Raw genomic sequence first — 15299 nt, forward strand, 5'->3', positions numbered from 1 at the left:
GATTCAGGTGAAGGATGGCTTTTCCAGCATTTAAGCCAGACCGATTCCTGTGTTGGGTACATGTCCAGGGGTCTCGCAAACAGCCCATCTAACAGGAACATTCCTGTCATAGTCCGGTAAATGGGAGAATTGAAAAGCTACGCTTTCGCCAACTGTCATGTGTCGCAACAAAAGAAGTGGAGCACAAGCACAAAAAGAAACATGCGACAGATATTGAAATAAATGTATGTAATGGGGAGCGGGGGGTGCAGTGAATCAGGGAATTCAACTGGTGCAGTGTGAGAGTGAGCTCAAATGTATTAAATTTAAAAGACCCATTTGTGGGTTAGGCTTTTATGAATCCAGAACCTTCACCATAATGATTGCCTACATTACCCTACATAATATTAAAATCTTAGCATGTGATTAATAGCAGATTCCCTGCATACGTGTCACAACACACATCTGCAGCAAATCTGCCAGTATATTTCTGTGCTAGTTTTACTTTGGGGCCATAAAGTAATTCCTGTTTTGTGAATGAGAATAAACCTATTATGCACTAGGTTAGCTACACCCAGTTTCTTCTCTTCAGGGAAAAAGAGCTGCTTATTTGATACGGCATCTCAAATTTCAGTGTTCAGAAGTGAGTTTAAGCCTTGGCTAGATTTGCTTGAGCAAGCTGTTGGGATTTGCCTTCGCTGTTTCTTAGTTCTAAGTTTTCCAAAACCTTCTGTGCAAAGAGTATTGAGAAACTTCTGGACAGCAGTAAACTAGTGGACTTAATTACAAAGTGTTTATTGCTAAATTTGTTAATGAGTCAACATGCAAAAAAAAAGATATATTTATCCCTGTTTCCTCTTAAAATAGTAGTAAAAAATAACTTCAAAAAATCTTTTTCTTAAGCTGTTTGGTGATGCAGTTTTGCTGTTCACAAAAGCCCTTTTTCCCATCCGCAAACAGCTACCTTTCACTTTGCCCCAAGGGAACAGAGCATAGCTCAAATGAAGCTTAAAAAAAAAAAAGATTTTTCCCACTTGTATCTCAAAGTCTATGCATATTCACACATACATTCAAAATAAAAGATGCAGAAGCATTCCTCCAGTCTGCCCTCTGAAAAGTCCTGTCGACCTGTTTCACTCACCAAAATGAAAACAGAACCCCACGAAAACAACTTAAATGACAACAAGAAAACATTAGGAAAGCAACATCTGTTTTGCATTCTTGGCATCGAGTCTGCCCTTGCAACACAAGGTCTGACACAGATGTACAGGGTTATGACACCGCTGAGTAGCGCTTGATTTAAAATGGTGTAACAGAGCAGAATCAGGGCGCTGAGTTCTTACAACACTGTGCAAAACTGTGGCTCTTGATCTCCTTCGCAGATGTGGGACTCAAACCCCACTGAAGTTTTAGGCATCCTTCCACTGATTGATGTGGACTGTAGAGCAAGTCATGTTCCTCTACCAACAGTTTAGCATTTATTATTGACTGTACTTTTTCATCGTGCATGTATGTTGTTCTCTGTAAAATCGCATTGCTCTGTCACTTTCCAATAGAATTCATTGCGTGTAGCCGCCTTCAGAGAACCTTTCAAACAGTATTACATAATTAAGATCGTCAGTTTTTAAGTAAAATAAAATAATAGCAAGGAGAGAGACATTTAAAAGGACCCAGAAGAAAGGCAAAAATAGCTCCGAATGAGTTGAAAAGAATCAGTGATTAGGGAAATTTGGGAAGCCATAGTTGCCAAGTGAGCAACTCTTTTGCCAGAGGCAGCATGATTACCTGAGATGGCACAAAGGGAGCAATTCTCGCCCTGTTTGATTGGCCAGCTATAGTGCAAGGGAGACAAAATTAGCTCAAGTCATACCTGGCATAACTTCACTGTCTCCAGTGGAGCCGTGTCAGAAGCGCTGACGTGCTTGCACTGTTTCCACCAGCCACTAGATGTCTGTGTGTGCTCTGTGAAGTTCTTGAGGGGATGATGCCCCTGGTAAACACGAGAGACAAAACTGGAACACAAGCTGTGGGGAAGCCTATTAGTTTGTATTTAGAAGTGTAACATCATTATTTTAATTAAGTCTGTGTTTAAAGCAATTTATACTGTCTATAACTAAATTCCAACCTTTCTAATTTGAGACATAAAGAAAAGGTGTCTTTCCCAGTCCACATCTGTTTAAGACAAACTTTTCTTGATCTCAGAGTGAAGGGCTGAAATACATCTTATACTTGTGAAAGTTTTGGAGGAAGCTGCTAAGATGTAAAATCTGTTCATTTGATTTCTATTCTGAAACAATGAGATATGAAAATATAAAACATCTGCTCTGTAAGTGAATTGGTAAGAGTTTGCTATTTAATTCTACCCTGTACAGCCCAAACCACAGTACTGCTGGAGCCATATTCTCACATATACAATGCATCAGCATATTTGATGGTGCATAGAGGAAGGCTGTGCATCAGATGTCAAGTTCAGTGTATCTTTTTTTTTAAAAAAAAAAAAAAAAGTCCCTGAAAGACCAGGTCTGGGTACAGAAATCTATTTCACAGTTCTGTTTATCAGGCAGTCCACTGGCTGACCAGGATAGCTGCACCTGTGACCAGCTTTTTTGCAGAGATCTCCCAAGAAAAATGCAAAAGTAATCAGCACATGTTTGCCTTTCATTTATCTCTGTCATCCGGGAATAAGATACAGATAGTATCAGGAGCAATGAAAGGTACATTCTGATATTATTTTCAAGTTTTTTTGTCTAGACAGAGAGGAGCAACCACTTGTATCTCTGTGGAACACATACAGTCCCCTGCCACACTCGCATCCTAGGCTGAAGGCCAGAGGGGGGTAGTAGGCTGTCTATATTTAAAAAAAAAAAAAAAAAACTTTAAAACCACCACCAACTCATCAGGTGACTGGAGACTGTAGTTGTAAAATGTGCTGCAGGCAGAAGTTCTGAAAAATCCCAGAAAGTGTTGAAAACATCTCTAAACAAGGTATTTTTCTCCTGCACCTTTCTTGCTAAAGGTCCCAATTGCTGCCAAGAAAACTAGTGAGAATGTTAGCTGCCAAATAAAAAATTTATGACAGTGTTTGGCAAAGGATTGTATCACTGCTTGTTTTATACATTTCCACAAGGCTCTTGAAGGGCTGTTGGACACATACAGCTCACTGATCACTGTGCTTTATCTGTTCTTTAATATATTAAAAAAGCAAGCTCCAGTAAAGTATGATTTAAACAATACATATTTTTTCTTTTAATAGCCTCCTATAAGCACTTGCTATGGTAAAAATATAATTTCTAAACAACATTCCCTATATAAAAACTGTTTTAAAAGCCCTTTACCTGACAAAGTTACTTGTTATTTGAGTCACTTTCATAGTAAAAATACATGAATTTTTCAATTAAAAATGTATTGCTTTTGCAATTGTGCTTGTTATATGTTGGAGTCTGGGCCAATAAACCGCCTGTTAAAACATAAAGAGGTCCATTCAGTCAAAGTTGTGCCTGCCATTTATGTTTCAAAAACCGAGAAAATAATATGTTGGAATTGCATTGCTCACCAATATCAATTAGGTTTTCGGCTGTATCGTTAAATTAATGTTGGGGGAGAAAATTGTTCCGGTGGATTTAGTGGAAAAAATATATTTTTGAATACAGAGTTAGCACACTGACAGTAATAATTTAGCTGGCCAATGGTGAAGCAACACCCTTAAAAATAATTTCCCCATCTGAAGAAACAAAATTGTCTATCTCTGTCTTTTCAAACCAGTTATCAGATTAGACTTCCAGCTGATAATTAGTGCTGTTTAACACAGACCTTGTCATTTGGAAATCTCAAAGCCTGAATGGTTTCCTTTTTCTCATTATCATGTGCTGCTGGAGGTGGGAGGTTTGGAGTGTGAAACTGCATCTCCCTGCACCATTTTGTGAGGAGGCAAAGAGCCTCCTCTTGTCTCTGGTGGCCGGGGGCTGGGGGGACACAGTCCTGGCACGCTGTCCCCTTCAAAGGGGACAACCAGAGAAACACAACCCTGTGCTGTCCCACAGCTGCCCCAGGGCCACACAGCTCTGCACCTTGCTTGCATCTTCACAGCACAGCAAATATTCGAGAGCAGCCAAGAGCACTACAAATACTGTACGCCTTGTATATGCTTGTGTATTTCATGGTATTTGATATAAAGTACTCAAGACAGACCAGCCTTAAGAGGATTATTTCAGACAGCATTAGGAGTTAATTTACAGAAGATTAGCTCTAAATCAGGCAGATATCATAAGCAAATTAGCATCAGTTGTAAGAGATTCAGAATCAAAATGTGTGGTGGTTTTTAGTTTCTCCCTATATATACTTAGTGGACGAGTAGTATCTTTATTATTTTCCCATACAAAGGTGTTACATCTCGAATAGTGAAGAAAAGGTATACTTTTTTCTACATACATGCTATTTATTATGATGCTGTTTATTGGCAGTGAAACTGCTTAACTGCAAATACCCTTCCTCTGCTGAATATTTTATATTTCATGCTATTTCTTCATTGAGTAATGTTTTGTTTGGCCCTAGAAATGATGTCTCCATGGTGTGTTATAATATTTTTAAATAGGTAATATGCAGCTTTACTTCAGAGTGACATACTTAATCCTTTTTTTTTTCTGTTAAAATGAGTCACATTTTAATGCCAACTCATAAAAATGAAGGAGTGTATAAAATGCTACATACTAGGGTGAAGATTACAGCTACTTAAAAATAGCTTCCTTAATATTTAAGCTTGTAAATTATAAATTTGTTTTATTTCCACAGGAGTGATGGTTAATTTGTATTAAAAAGCAAATTCTGTTCTTCAATCAGTTTTCCAGACGTTTTTCTGGCTGCAGACAGACAGGCATAAGCACCTATCCAATCCCTTCTCGGTATCACGGTTTCAGAAACACTTGCCCAATTAGTGGAGAAGATAATGAAATGGATTGGACCACAATATTAAAGCCTGTGCCCTGAGCTGTCCTTGGGATTCTGAAAGTTTTGAACTCTATGAATGGGATTCCCATCTTTGGACAAATTTGTATTCTACTCTCCAAGAGATATTAAACAGCTTAGTCTTCAGCATGCTCCAGAACATTTGGGTTTTTAACAGGGGAGGGAAGTCTGGGCAGTGTTTTACAATTTTTTCCTTTCTTCATGGACCAAATTTCTCTTGACAAGGTTGGCCTGAGGTCATGAATGTCTCCCTGTGTTCCCTGAAAGAGGAATCTTCGCTCCTTCCATGAGATCATGAAAACTTACACCCACTCTAAGCCAGGCTGGGCTTGCAGGTCCCTCTGGTTGCAAAATCTGCAAGTGCTCTTGCACTTTGACTTTGTGCCCTGTAGTTGTACAGTATGCATGGAGGCTCGGTGTGGTTATTAAACCAAGGTGTCTGAGGTCATAACAAAGTAGAGGCATTTCTGCTCCCCTAATAGAAATACTGTAACATGCTGAAAAGAAAATACTTTAATAGTGGCAAGTATCTCCTGTCAACTAATTTGATAGTTCTCTATCAGGTAAACCATTTGTGAATACATTGATTCTTTTTATTTTTCACTGTTCTGTCTTCACTATTCCCAGGTTTTCTCTGAACCAGTTGGGCAAAAATTGATTTTTATTTGTTCCACTGGCCTTGTGGAAAATTAGCTTATGAACTGGTTTTTATAGGAAGACTCAAAGCACAGAACAGGTTGAAAAATAAGCCTATAGCAGTCAAAATTGTTGTCTGAAATGTCTTCAGACTGGAAGGCTGAATTTATTGCTCAAAACAAGTACTAGCATTGTGGAGGTGTGCAGTCCTGCTCATTATCAGTGGAAAAGGGGGAACCAAAAAGCACAGTAAAAAATTAAATTTTAATAATGCTAGTGATATTTTCTAAATCCTTCTTGACAGAAAGATTCTCATTATTTTTATCTGTCTCAGAGTAGGCTCTTTTAATGCCATCTCACAAATGGCCTTAGCCATGATTGTTTTCCTTTCTTTTATAGCATTTGAAAAAAATGAATATATACCAAAAAAAATTCTATTCTATCATTCAAGAAGTGCCATGAAATGGTAACATTTTGGGTAGCACATCTTCAGGAACAATTGCTGCAGATGCCTTCAGGTTTTTACAAAAGAGGTCAACATTGTTAAGACAATTGTAGAAAACTTGCCATACAAAAAGACGCCCAGTCAAATATGGTGTGATAAGGGGAAAATAATGCAAGCAAAGCATCTGTGTACAGTCTCCAGCTTCATCACACCAAAAAGCTGTAGATTAGTCATTAATTAAAGTGAGGCAGGGCAAAAGATGTTACTTTCATCTGTTTAAAATATATATTTGTATGGGTTCTAATGATTATGAAAGTTGATAAAATGCAGACTTTAGACATTTTTGTTTTCTTTAAATTGCACAGAATGTAAATTTAACTGTATTTATCATAAAAGCCAATGCGCGATCATGTATGTTCTTGTCATTTTATAGCTTGCATACATTTCTTCTGCTGGAGAAATAATTGCTTTATCTTTGAGTGCTGATGAGATGGTCGGGGTTGGGGCTTTTTTTTTCTATTAACTGTTTGAGGACCAGCGCTTCATGCAACCAATGTGCTGAAGAATGCCATTACACTGACAGCTGGGCTATCCACCCTCCCTCAGAGCACTTTCTAAAGCGCTCGCAATGTTTGCTAAGGCCTATGGTTCTTAGTCATGCTCAGGTGACTAAATGTGTGATTTGTTCTTCCTGATACTTCAGTACCCTGAGAAAGGCTGGTTGGAGATTAATACAACCTTGACTCCTTCCACTTGCAGTTGCTACTGCGCGTGCGATCTTCATTTAGACTTGCCAAAGAGATCTGGTGTTGCCTCTGCTTTGCATGAAATGAATTAATCCCCCTCCAGTTTTGGTTGGTGAGTTTCTGTGGCCCCAGAAGCCACCCTGCTGTTCCTCCTAATGACAGTAATGGTCTAACTGGTTCCCTCTGTGGAAGGAGTGGACATGGAGACAGGAGAAAGCCACGGTTACATCACAACTGTGCAGAGAAATGTTCCCTGTCAGGGTCTCTCATCAGCAGAAGAATACTTTTCATCCTTCACAAATGCCCTCCCATGTGTTTTAAAAATAAGCAATTAATAAAATCTGAGCTAGCAGAAGATGTGAAGTGCCCTTCCCTTTTGCCTTTTTACCTCAGGTCCCATGTCCATGAGGTCCTCTTTCAGGCTTTCTGTTCTCACAGTTTGCATGCTGAAGTCTGCATAACTTCTCTTCCATCATTCCTGTTGATATCTCTCCTTCCAAGGCCACTCGGTCCTCCCCTCTCTCACCTGGATACTATTTGAACCTCCTGAGACTGCCAGCTACTTGAGACAGGACTCAGGCAAGCTATGATAATCCTGATGGCTAACAAGTATCAGTGTGCTCCAATGCTTTTCATATGTTTTTGTTACATTTGGAATGTATTGCAAGATTTCAGTTATGAATTAGATATCTCAATAAGTACTTTAATTATCAGATATCATAAAAATATTTTTACATTTTAGTCTTACTGGTAAGATTGTCAGAAGATGACATGGCAAAGTAAAAAACATAGTTCCTTAAGTCAAGGAAGCCCACTGCATTTCAGGAGGCATTCATGTCAGAGAGGGATGGCTCTTCTGTCTCTCACTTCAGAAAAATTATCAAAGGAGAAGTACATTTGATTCTGGTCAGGATTTCCTGTGCAAATATGGGACCCATTGAATGGAAATGATGAGTAATTACTGGATAATTATTGATTAACATTATCTTCTTTACTGCTGAGTTTCATCTCTGCAATATTTCTGATTAATGGGAGATTACGATATGATAACACCTTTCCTGTATGATTTTGCCACCAGAGCTAGCAAGCTTTCTTGCTTGGGCCTCATGTTCAAGCTTTTAGGGATATTCCTCCCTACTTAATCTGTAGGCACCTAACCTAGCCAGCTAACTTAACTGACTAGTTCTCCTGGGATGCATATATGGCCAGGAAAAAGAGAAAGCAGTTCAGAGCAGGATTCTAGCTTATATACACAGGGAGCTGAGAGAGATTAGCTAGATATAATTTAGATGTTTAAAGTTGGATAGTGTGACTACCTCACTGCACCTGTTATTACATGACTCATTCTTTCATTCAGGGCCCAGGTGGAAACACATTGATGTGGTTTGAGTGTAATATTATAACTAGAGATTGGTATCCATGTTATTACAAGTAGGCAGCCTCAGTCCTTAAGATTGAAGTTTAAAGCTAGAGGATGTAGTGCTGCACAACTCCTCAGCCCTGTCAACAATACCACAGGTACCTTGTATGGTCTGTCTCTTTCAAAAACCCTTGCCAGTCAGCTAGAAAAATGCTCAATTTTTATTCTCCATTCCTCCATTTTTGAGGCTTTAATTTCATTATCTGCTTAGTTTTCAGCAGTTTTTAATGGCTCTTCCCAAGGCTTTACACATAAGAAATTAGAGACCCCTGTCCCTAGGGAAAGAAGAGACTCCTTTGGGAAGGAATTCAGAGAACACAACATAGGCTTCTGCTGGGAAAGGCCTGTCTCCAGGCTGGAGGTGGAGCTCAGGTAGGGTGGCCTTTTTGGCGTGAAGTAAGCCATGGGGGGGTCCCATCCCCTCTCCACCATCCCCAAAGTCTTTTATACCTTTAAATAGATAATGTCAATCACAACGTAATCAGTTCTTCTGGCTTGAGAACACAAAGAACTTGGACTTATTTTCAATTTGGGGTGGGGGATAGGAAAAAAAACTTGTGTGTTTTCCAACTTCTTCACTTTTTCCAAGGTCAGCTAGAAGAGGGCCAAGGAGCTATATGCAACTTCTGCAGATATTTTTTCACTGGTATTTCTGTTTGCTAATATCAGTTGTTAATGATGAAAAATGTATCAAGTCAGATACTTCCAACCAGCTGTAATATTGCTAGGCAGGGCTCTCTTACTCTTTTATTTCAGTAGGTTGCCATGTCTTTATGTTTTGCCACAGCCTGTCTAGTTCTTTTCAGTTGCTTTTATTTAAGAAAAGCATTCTTAAACCTAAAGATGGGAAAGATGAATAGTTACTTGAACAGCCCCCAGATACCCTGAACTTAGAGATTTATCATTATGTATCTAAGGCTTTGCTTTACCGATCATAACATTTCATTCCCCTGTGTGGGGTCTAGTGCTTCCATTTGAAAGCTCCTGATATATAATAACAAGCATGTCCTTATATATAGTAATAATGGTGTCTGTCCAGAAGGTATCTGAGTATAGCCTTATATTACTTTAAATTCACATTTAGTTTTGCCTCATATGTATTTGCCTATGTGACTAGACCTACGCTTTGTGTTTGTTTGAATCTGCTGATTTACACATGAATATTGGGCACTTAAAAATCACTTACCACTGATTTGCATGCACCTATTTTCTTGCATGTTGGCAAAAACTGCCGATCACAAATAAAAGAGCACCCAAAAATGCACTAGCCTAGTATTCAAAGCAACCATTTAAAATGTAGTCTTGTATGCGGAGAACAAATCTTTCTGCCCAGTAAACTGATAGGAATCACTTCTAGTTAAATCTTAAATACATGTATTACAGTGAAACACTGTTGGACAGTGCTCCGTCATCAATCAGTCTGTGTTCTTGAGGACACTATTTTTCGAGATGCTTTCTTTAAGAATAAAGCCCTGTGTTGTAATGAATATGTGCTAACTGATTCCCCAAGCCATTTGTATTTTTTTTCATTTGTATCAGTGTCAGAGTTGAGCTTCTGTAAGAAATTTTTACAGTATTTTATTTGTAGTCTTCATTATTTCAAGTCAAGGGCACAAAACTCTTTATGCACCCAGAGTCTGCACTGGTTCGTTTATATCCCGTATTTTGTTAACATGTTACCGTGATTGCTAATTTTCATGACAATTGTTATTGTACGATCAGTGCTTAATGGCAAGGCATCATTATTCAATGCTGGTCAATCAGGCACTAAGACATGTGCAAGACATCAGGCTGAACCCATATAGATGTCGTGCACTCCCCTGCTAATGAATGCAGTTTTCTAAAAAGGTTTAAACACGGTTGGCATCCTTAATGTAAGGTTTGCAAAAGCTTATTCGGGCACTGCTTTGTGTTTATACGGAGCAGATCTAAACATGTCACAAACAGAGTTAGACCCATTGTGTGCATGTGTGTGTGAAGCTACAGAGAGGAGCAAATCATTGGGGGTTTTAAAATGTGGAGAGGAAGCACAATTTCTGCCATGGTGGGAGTGGGGAGACCTGATTTGCCAAGGACATCAGTGTTTGGTAATAGATGCTGGACTTGTTCTCCAAACCAGTGGTCGCTGTGTGCATCAAAGAGGTGATCCCCGAAAGTGGATGTTGTCATTCATCAGCTCACAAAATTGGCACCAGCGGGAGGGAGCCTCCAGCGCACCAATGGTCGGAGGTTCAGCACTGTGACCAGAAGCCAGGGTAGAGGGTCAAGCATTTAGAAAGGAGGAGCAGAAGGAAACTCAACAGGAGTGAGATGCGCTTTCTGCGTTGTTAGTCCAGCCTGCTCTTCCAGTGTGTCGGTTAACATTACCCTCGCATCTGCTTTAGTTACTGTTTTTATGTGGTTTTGCACCCAAACGTTTTGGGCTGCTGTCCATGATAAACTAGATGGAACTTGGTTTAAAAGCACAGATTTTTCATCTCTTCTAACTCAAAGTAGAATGAGCCCTTGTGCTCCTAGAGTTTCGAGTATGAAAGGAACAGTAGACATTGGCTGTTAACGAGCTCCAGCGCACCAGGCTCCAGCAGAACTTGGTGTGAATTCAGTGCCTAAGCTGCATCGACTAAATGGTTAATTCATCTCATATCAACAGCACTATGATTCATAATGTAAACTTGAGGAATCCTTGATGTTTCAGTCACACATTCCTCTTAATTTGGCCATGCATTCTTTTAAAGCTACAGTGTGCTAACTTAATAAAATGCAGCATGCAAATGCACAAGTTTTTGCCTTCAGGCATTTTAGCCATGGATGTTTCAATGGGTGTCTTCTTTCAAGTATATATTCTTTCTTAAATTATTTACCCTGTAAACATGCTTTGCATTTTCAAAGAAGAATCTGGGCTTCCTCATTCACCAGATTTTGTTGAATTTAAGGTGTAATAGAGATAAAAGACTATCATCTGCTTCTTGCGAGCCTGTTAGCCTTTGGGAATTTTTTGTAGCGAATGTTAGGCCCCATTTTCTTCTACTTTGGTATTATCGCTCCCTCCCCCACTTAAATTCCTTGATGCTTTGCCTAGAGCAATACCCACTGGCAGTGTCTGGCTGTGACAGTACTATAGGCTTCCCTACAGATGGGTCCTGCCAATGCCAACCATTGTTCTACCACTGTGAGCTGGCTTGACTGTCTTGGATCACTCAAAACGCCCTTTCCTCTTGATTTTTCCTTTACTCTGAAGGGTCGCCCTTGCCTGTTGACTTTGAGATCTGAAATGTGCTGACACCCAGAACCTGTGTTCTCTGTCTGAGCAGCAGCTCCCAGACTCAGACTTCGACACACACCGCTTGCTAAGCCCTCCTCAAGACTGTCCTGCTGCTACCAACAGCTCTGTTGTTCTCCTCCTAGCCCCATCCTTCTGGCAGTTTGCAGTTAGTTTAATTTTACTTGCTCACTTGAAAGTGAAACAGTAAAACTCGATGTTATTCCTTTTTTAAAGATATAAAATTAATCTTTAACTGTGGGCTTGAATATTAAAAGTATATAATACATCAGTGTAGGAGTCTGTTGATAACATCCATCCTATTTCATGATTAATTTGTTCCTTTTAATATGATATTCTTTTGCTGCACTGTGCAGACTAATTCAGATTCCTAGAAATTGAACTTTGATATGTATTTCCTAGATTCACACCGTAAGTGAACCTTCAATTAGCAGATACAGGTGGCAGCATGCCTCGCTCAATGTTCTCTTGACGGGGATTTGAGAGACGTGGACACTGATTAAATAATCTTGCAATCGGGTGTGTACTGCCAGAGTATTAAAAATAAAGCATTTGGAGGGTTTGATGCTTTTTTAATTTTTCTTTAAGTCTCAGACAACGAAATGCTTTTTCAGTGGGCCAGAGATAGGAGGAGTTGATTTAAACACTCAGTATGTTATGTATGCTTTTGCCTAACTATGTGTTAGATTAAGCGAGTTTCACTCACAGTTAATCCTTTGTAAATTAGCATTATGGATGCCTTGGGGCCCACATCCCACAAATAAAATGGTTGTCAAGCCAGCTGCACTGTGTATTACTTAAGGCTGAATGTTTTAAGAGTTTTCATGCTTTTAATCTATTTCACTGCTGAGTTTCAATTTTGCTGAGTGTCTTTTCAGGAGTGATGAGGGTGAGTGAGTAAATATATATTCTGGTTTTCATGCATTTGCCTGGGCAAATCGTTTGTTATCAGGTGTTTGGCAGAGAATGTCACACCCCACCACAAAAAGAGAAGCTTGTAAGTTCAGGTGTTAAATTAAAGTGCAAACCAACAAGAACCAAAAGCCCTTAATTAGCTTTATTTTGTTAGCCTGCTACACTTTTTTTTTTTAGGGGGAAAAAAAATAGTGAGAAACATCCCTCCCTCCTCCTCATCCTTTTGGCAGAGTAAATATTGCCTGTTAAGTTTGAATTAGCTGTCATCGCGAAAGAATTAATGCTGTGGTTGAGCCTTTCTAGTGAGGAAGGGAAAAATAAACGAGACAGATCTTAGTTCAGCTTTAAGTGATAAATGAGGACAAAGCAGCCCATTCATCTCCTGCTAGGAAAGTGGACACAAACACTAAAGCAGTTTTGCGGAAGACGTGTCAGCAAATGTGATCATTTTGTAACCTGTCAGGAGGATAGAGAGCTAGTCCTTTTAGAGTGTCACAGGGGAGGGTGTCTGTCTGATGTGACAGTTTTCATCCATCCATTTACTGCGTTTTCTTTAGGTGGGGGGTAAGCAAGGAGAGAGCTGGAGTTGGTTAAAACTGCATTTTTCTTTACACTTACCAATATAATTTATATGTATATCCACCCGCATCCAAATGAAAAACATTTACCAAGGAAAACTCCCCTCTGCTCTCTAGAGTTTCTTCTCTCTTTCACTGCGTGAAATATGCTCATTTTAACACATTACATTCCCTGTCTTCAAGTTGGAGCCTTGTACTTGGTTTGATGTTTCACAAAACACAGTTTTACCTCTTCTTACCATTGTTTGGTTGGTGACAGCTTTGTTTTGTTTTGTTTTGCAGAAGCTAGAGAAAATACATATATATATTAGGGTGCTTTTGTTGCATTTGGTTCTTGGGGGTTTTTTTGCTATACCTCTCCAATTCTGATAATATGCTTCATGTACAAATATGTTTTGCAAAAGTTCCTGTAACATGAAGAGCCCATGAAAATATTCTTCCTCCTCTGTGAGAATGGAATAACAGTGAGTTCTTACCATCCAGAATCCTCCCATAAAATGCCTCTAATTCTACTGTTTGTTGATTTATTCATTTTAATTGACCTATTAATTTCTGGCAAAATCTGAAGCAATGCAGTGTCTGATTTTATCAACAAATGATTGAACAATATTAGGACTTTCTACTTCTAGCATCTTTTTATTATTACTAATTTACATTTTTTTTATACTACATAGAAAATGTAACGTTTGCCTATTACCATAAGTAAAGGTATGCTAAAGAGACAGGAGATGCTTTTACAACATAAGCTTCACAGTTTGACACTTGCTTCTTTATATCATCCTTTTCTTCAAAACTATCTTTTATACTTTTCCCTTGGTATTTTAGTACAAGTAAGTATCTCACTGACATGTGTTTCCTTGAAATCTTGTACCTTAATAGTAAAATCCCTTGAAAATTAATAAATTGTTTCTGTTCAGATTAAAAAAACTATGACGATTTCAGAATGGCTTTAAAAAATATAATGGTATTTACTATTACAGACCACCCTGCTTGGATTGCATCAGCTGAGGACTAATTATTTAATTTGTTCTTAGAAGATTAATAAATTGTAACATGATGTATTTCAGTTATTCTAATATGTATATGTGTATGCAGAAAATTAAGAAAAGTGTAATTCTTTCCTGAATGCGTAAGGTAGATGTAATAGCTACATAAAGAAATGTTTGGAAGCACTGGGAATTGAAAGAAGTAAAAAACAATCAAGATACACAGAATGGTATAGGGAATTCTAAATTTGTGGGCATATCTTTTCTCCAAGTTATTTATCTGTGTGCTTCTTTTCACGATTTTTATATATATTCTGCTATTTTGTTTTACTCACTTTATTTTTCTTTTTGTCTCTTCTGCTTTTTTTCAGGATCATCCAAAACCGGATTCTGATCGTTGTTCTGGCAGTCATCATCATCTTCACCACCGTGATGGCTATTTTTTTTTCTGTCAGGGGACGCTGATATCTTTGTTCTTCACTAAACATCAACAAACTGCTTGTTCTGAGTAATTAAGACAAAGTGGTCACATGAATCATTCTCTTGCACTGACAGAGTCTCCTCTTTTCCACTCTTCAACTCAGGTGCAAGTGGTGTAAAATATTTTGTATTATTGATGGCATAGTTGGTGGCATGTGGAGTTGATTATTTTTTCTTACATTTTTTGTCTTTATCTGAGTGCTTTCAGAATCTTAATATTTGTTGGGGTGAGGGCTTGTACCGGTATAAAAAAAAAACTTAACACATGTCAAATTCTACCCCAGACAATTAGCCTGTAAGTTGCCAGAGTTTAGAGAGGGAAGAGGGGTCTTTGCACTTTTCTTGTGCCATGCGGGGTGTATGACTATCAAGCAGTATCTGACCTTCTGTGATATAGGATATAAGTAAAGCAGACACCAAATGATGTAGGAAGTGAACCTGTCTCCTGTGACTAACTTGCAATCATGAATTATCGTAATAGACATAACCTGATTAAGAACAGTAAGTTAGTTTTAAAAAGAGAGCAACCTCAGGATGATATTTAACATCTGATGTGAATCCAACACTATTTAACAATTTCTTTAAAAATCAGGCTTTCTTTTCTGCTTATTCAAAACAATTCCACTTTCATCAAGATCGTGATAATGAATCACTTACCCAAATTGTAGTTTTGACCACAGCCCATCTGTTGAATTGGTTTTAAATCTTCCAATGTAGATATATGTACTGATAAGCATACACACTAGGCCCTTACTGAAGATGTATAAAGATACTTATCTATTCATTGCTGATTGAAAAGAGATCCTAAGTAATAGTTCACTGACAAATAGGTGAGTACAATGCATTGAACAAAAATCTAGGTTTTTAACACT

The 15299-nt window shown here is 38.5% G+C and overlaps 1 protein-coding gene across 4 annotated transcripts in view; it reads left to right on the plus strand.

Annotated features, from left to right (window-relative positions):
- The window catches only part of VTI1A (vesicle transport through interaction with t-SNAREs 1A), a 286743-nt gene that overhangs the window by 261030 nt on the left and 10414 nt on the right, over positions 1–15299 (plus strand). For all 4 annotated transcript variants that reach the window (XM_074907749.1, XM_074907747.1, XM_074907751.1 and 1 more), the window contains one exon: positions 14319–15299. This exon is cut by the window's right edge and continues 10414 nt beyond it. Coding sequence is in view for 2 of the 4 variants with exons in the window: in XM_074907747.1 (XP_074763848.1) it covers positions 14319–14412 (94 nt within the window). In the remaining 2 variants the exon portion in view is untranslated. The remainder of the gene's footprint in view (positions 1–14318) is intronic.

This window comes from Athene noctua, chromosome 5 (genome assembly GCF_965140245.1).
Source record: "Athene noctua chromosome 5, bAthNoc1.hap1.1, whole genome shotgun sequence".
In the NCBI taxonomy this organism is placed as follows: Eukaryota; Metazoa; Chordata; class Aves; order Strigiformes; family Strigidae; genus Athene; species Athene noctua.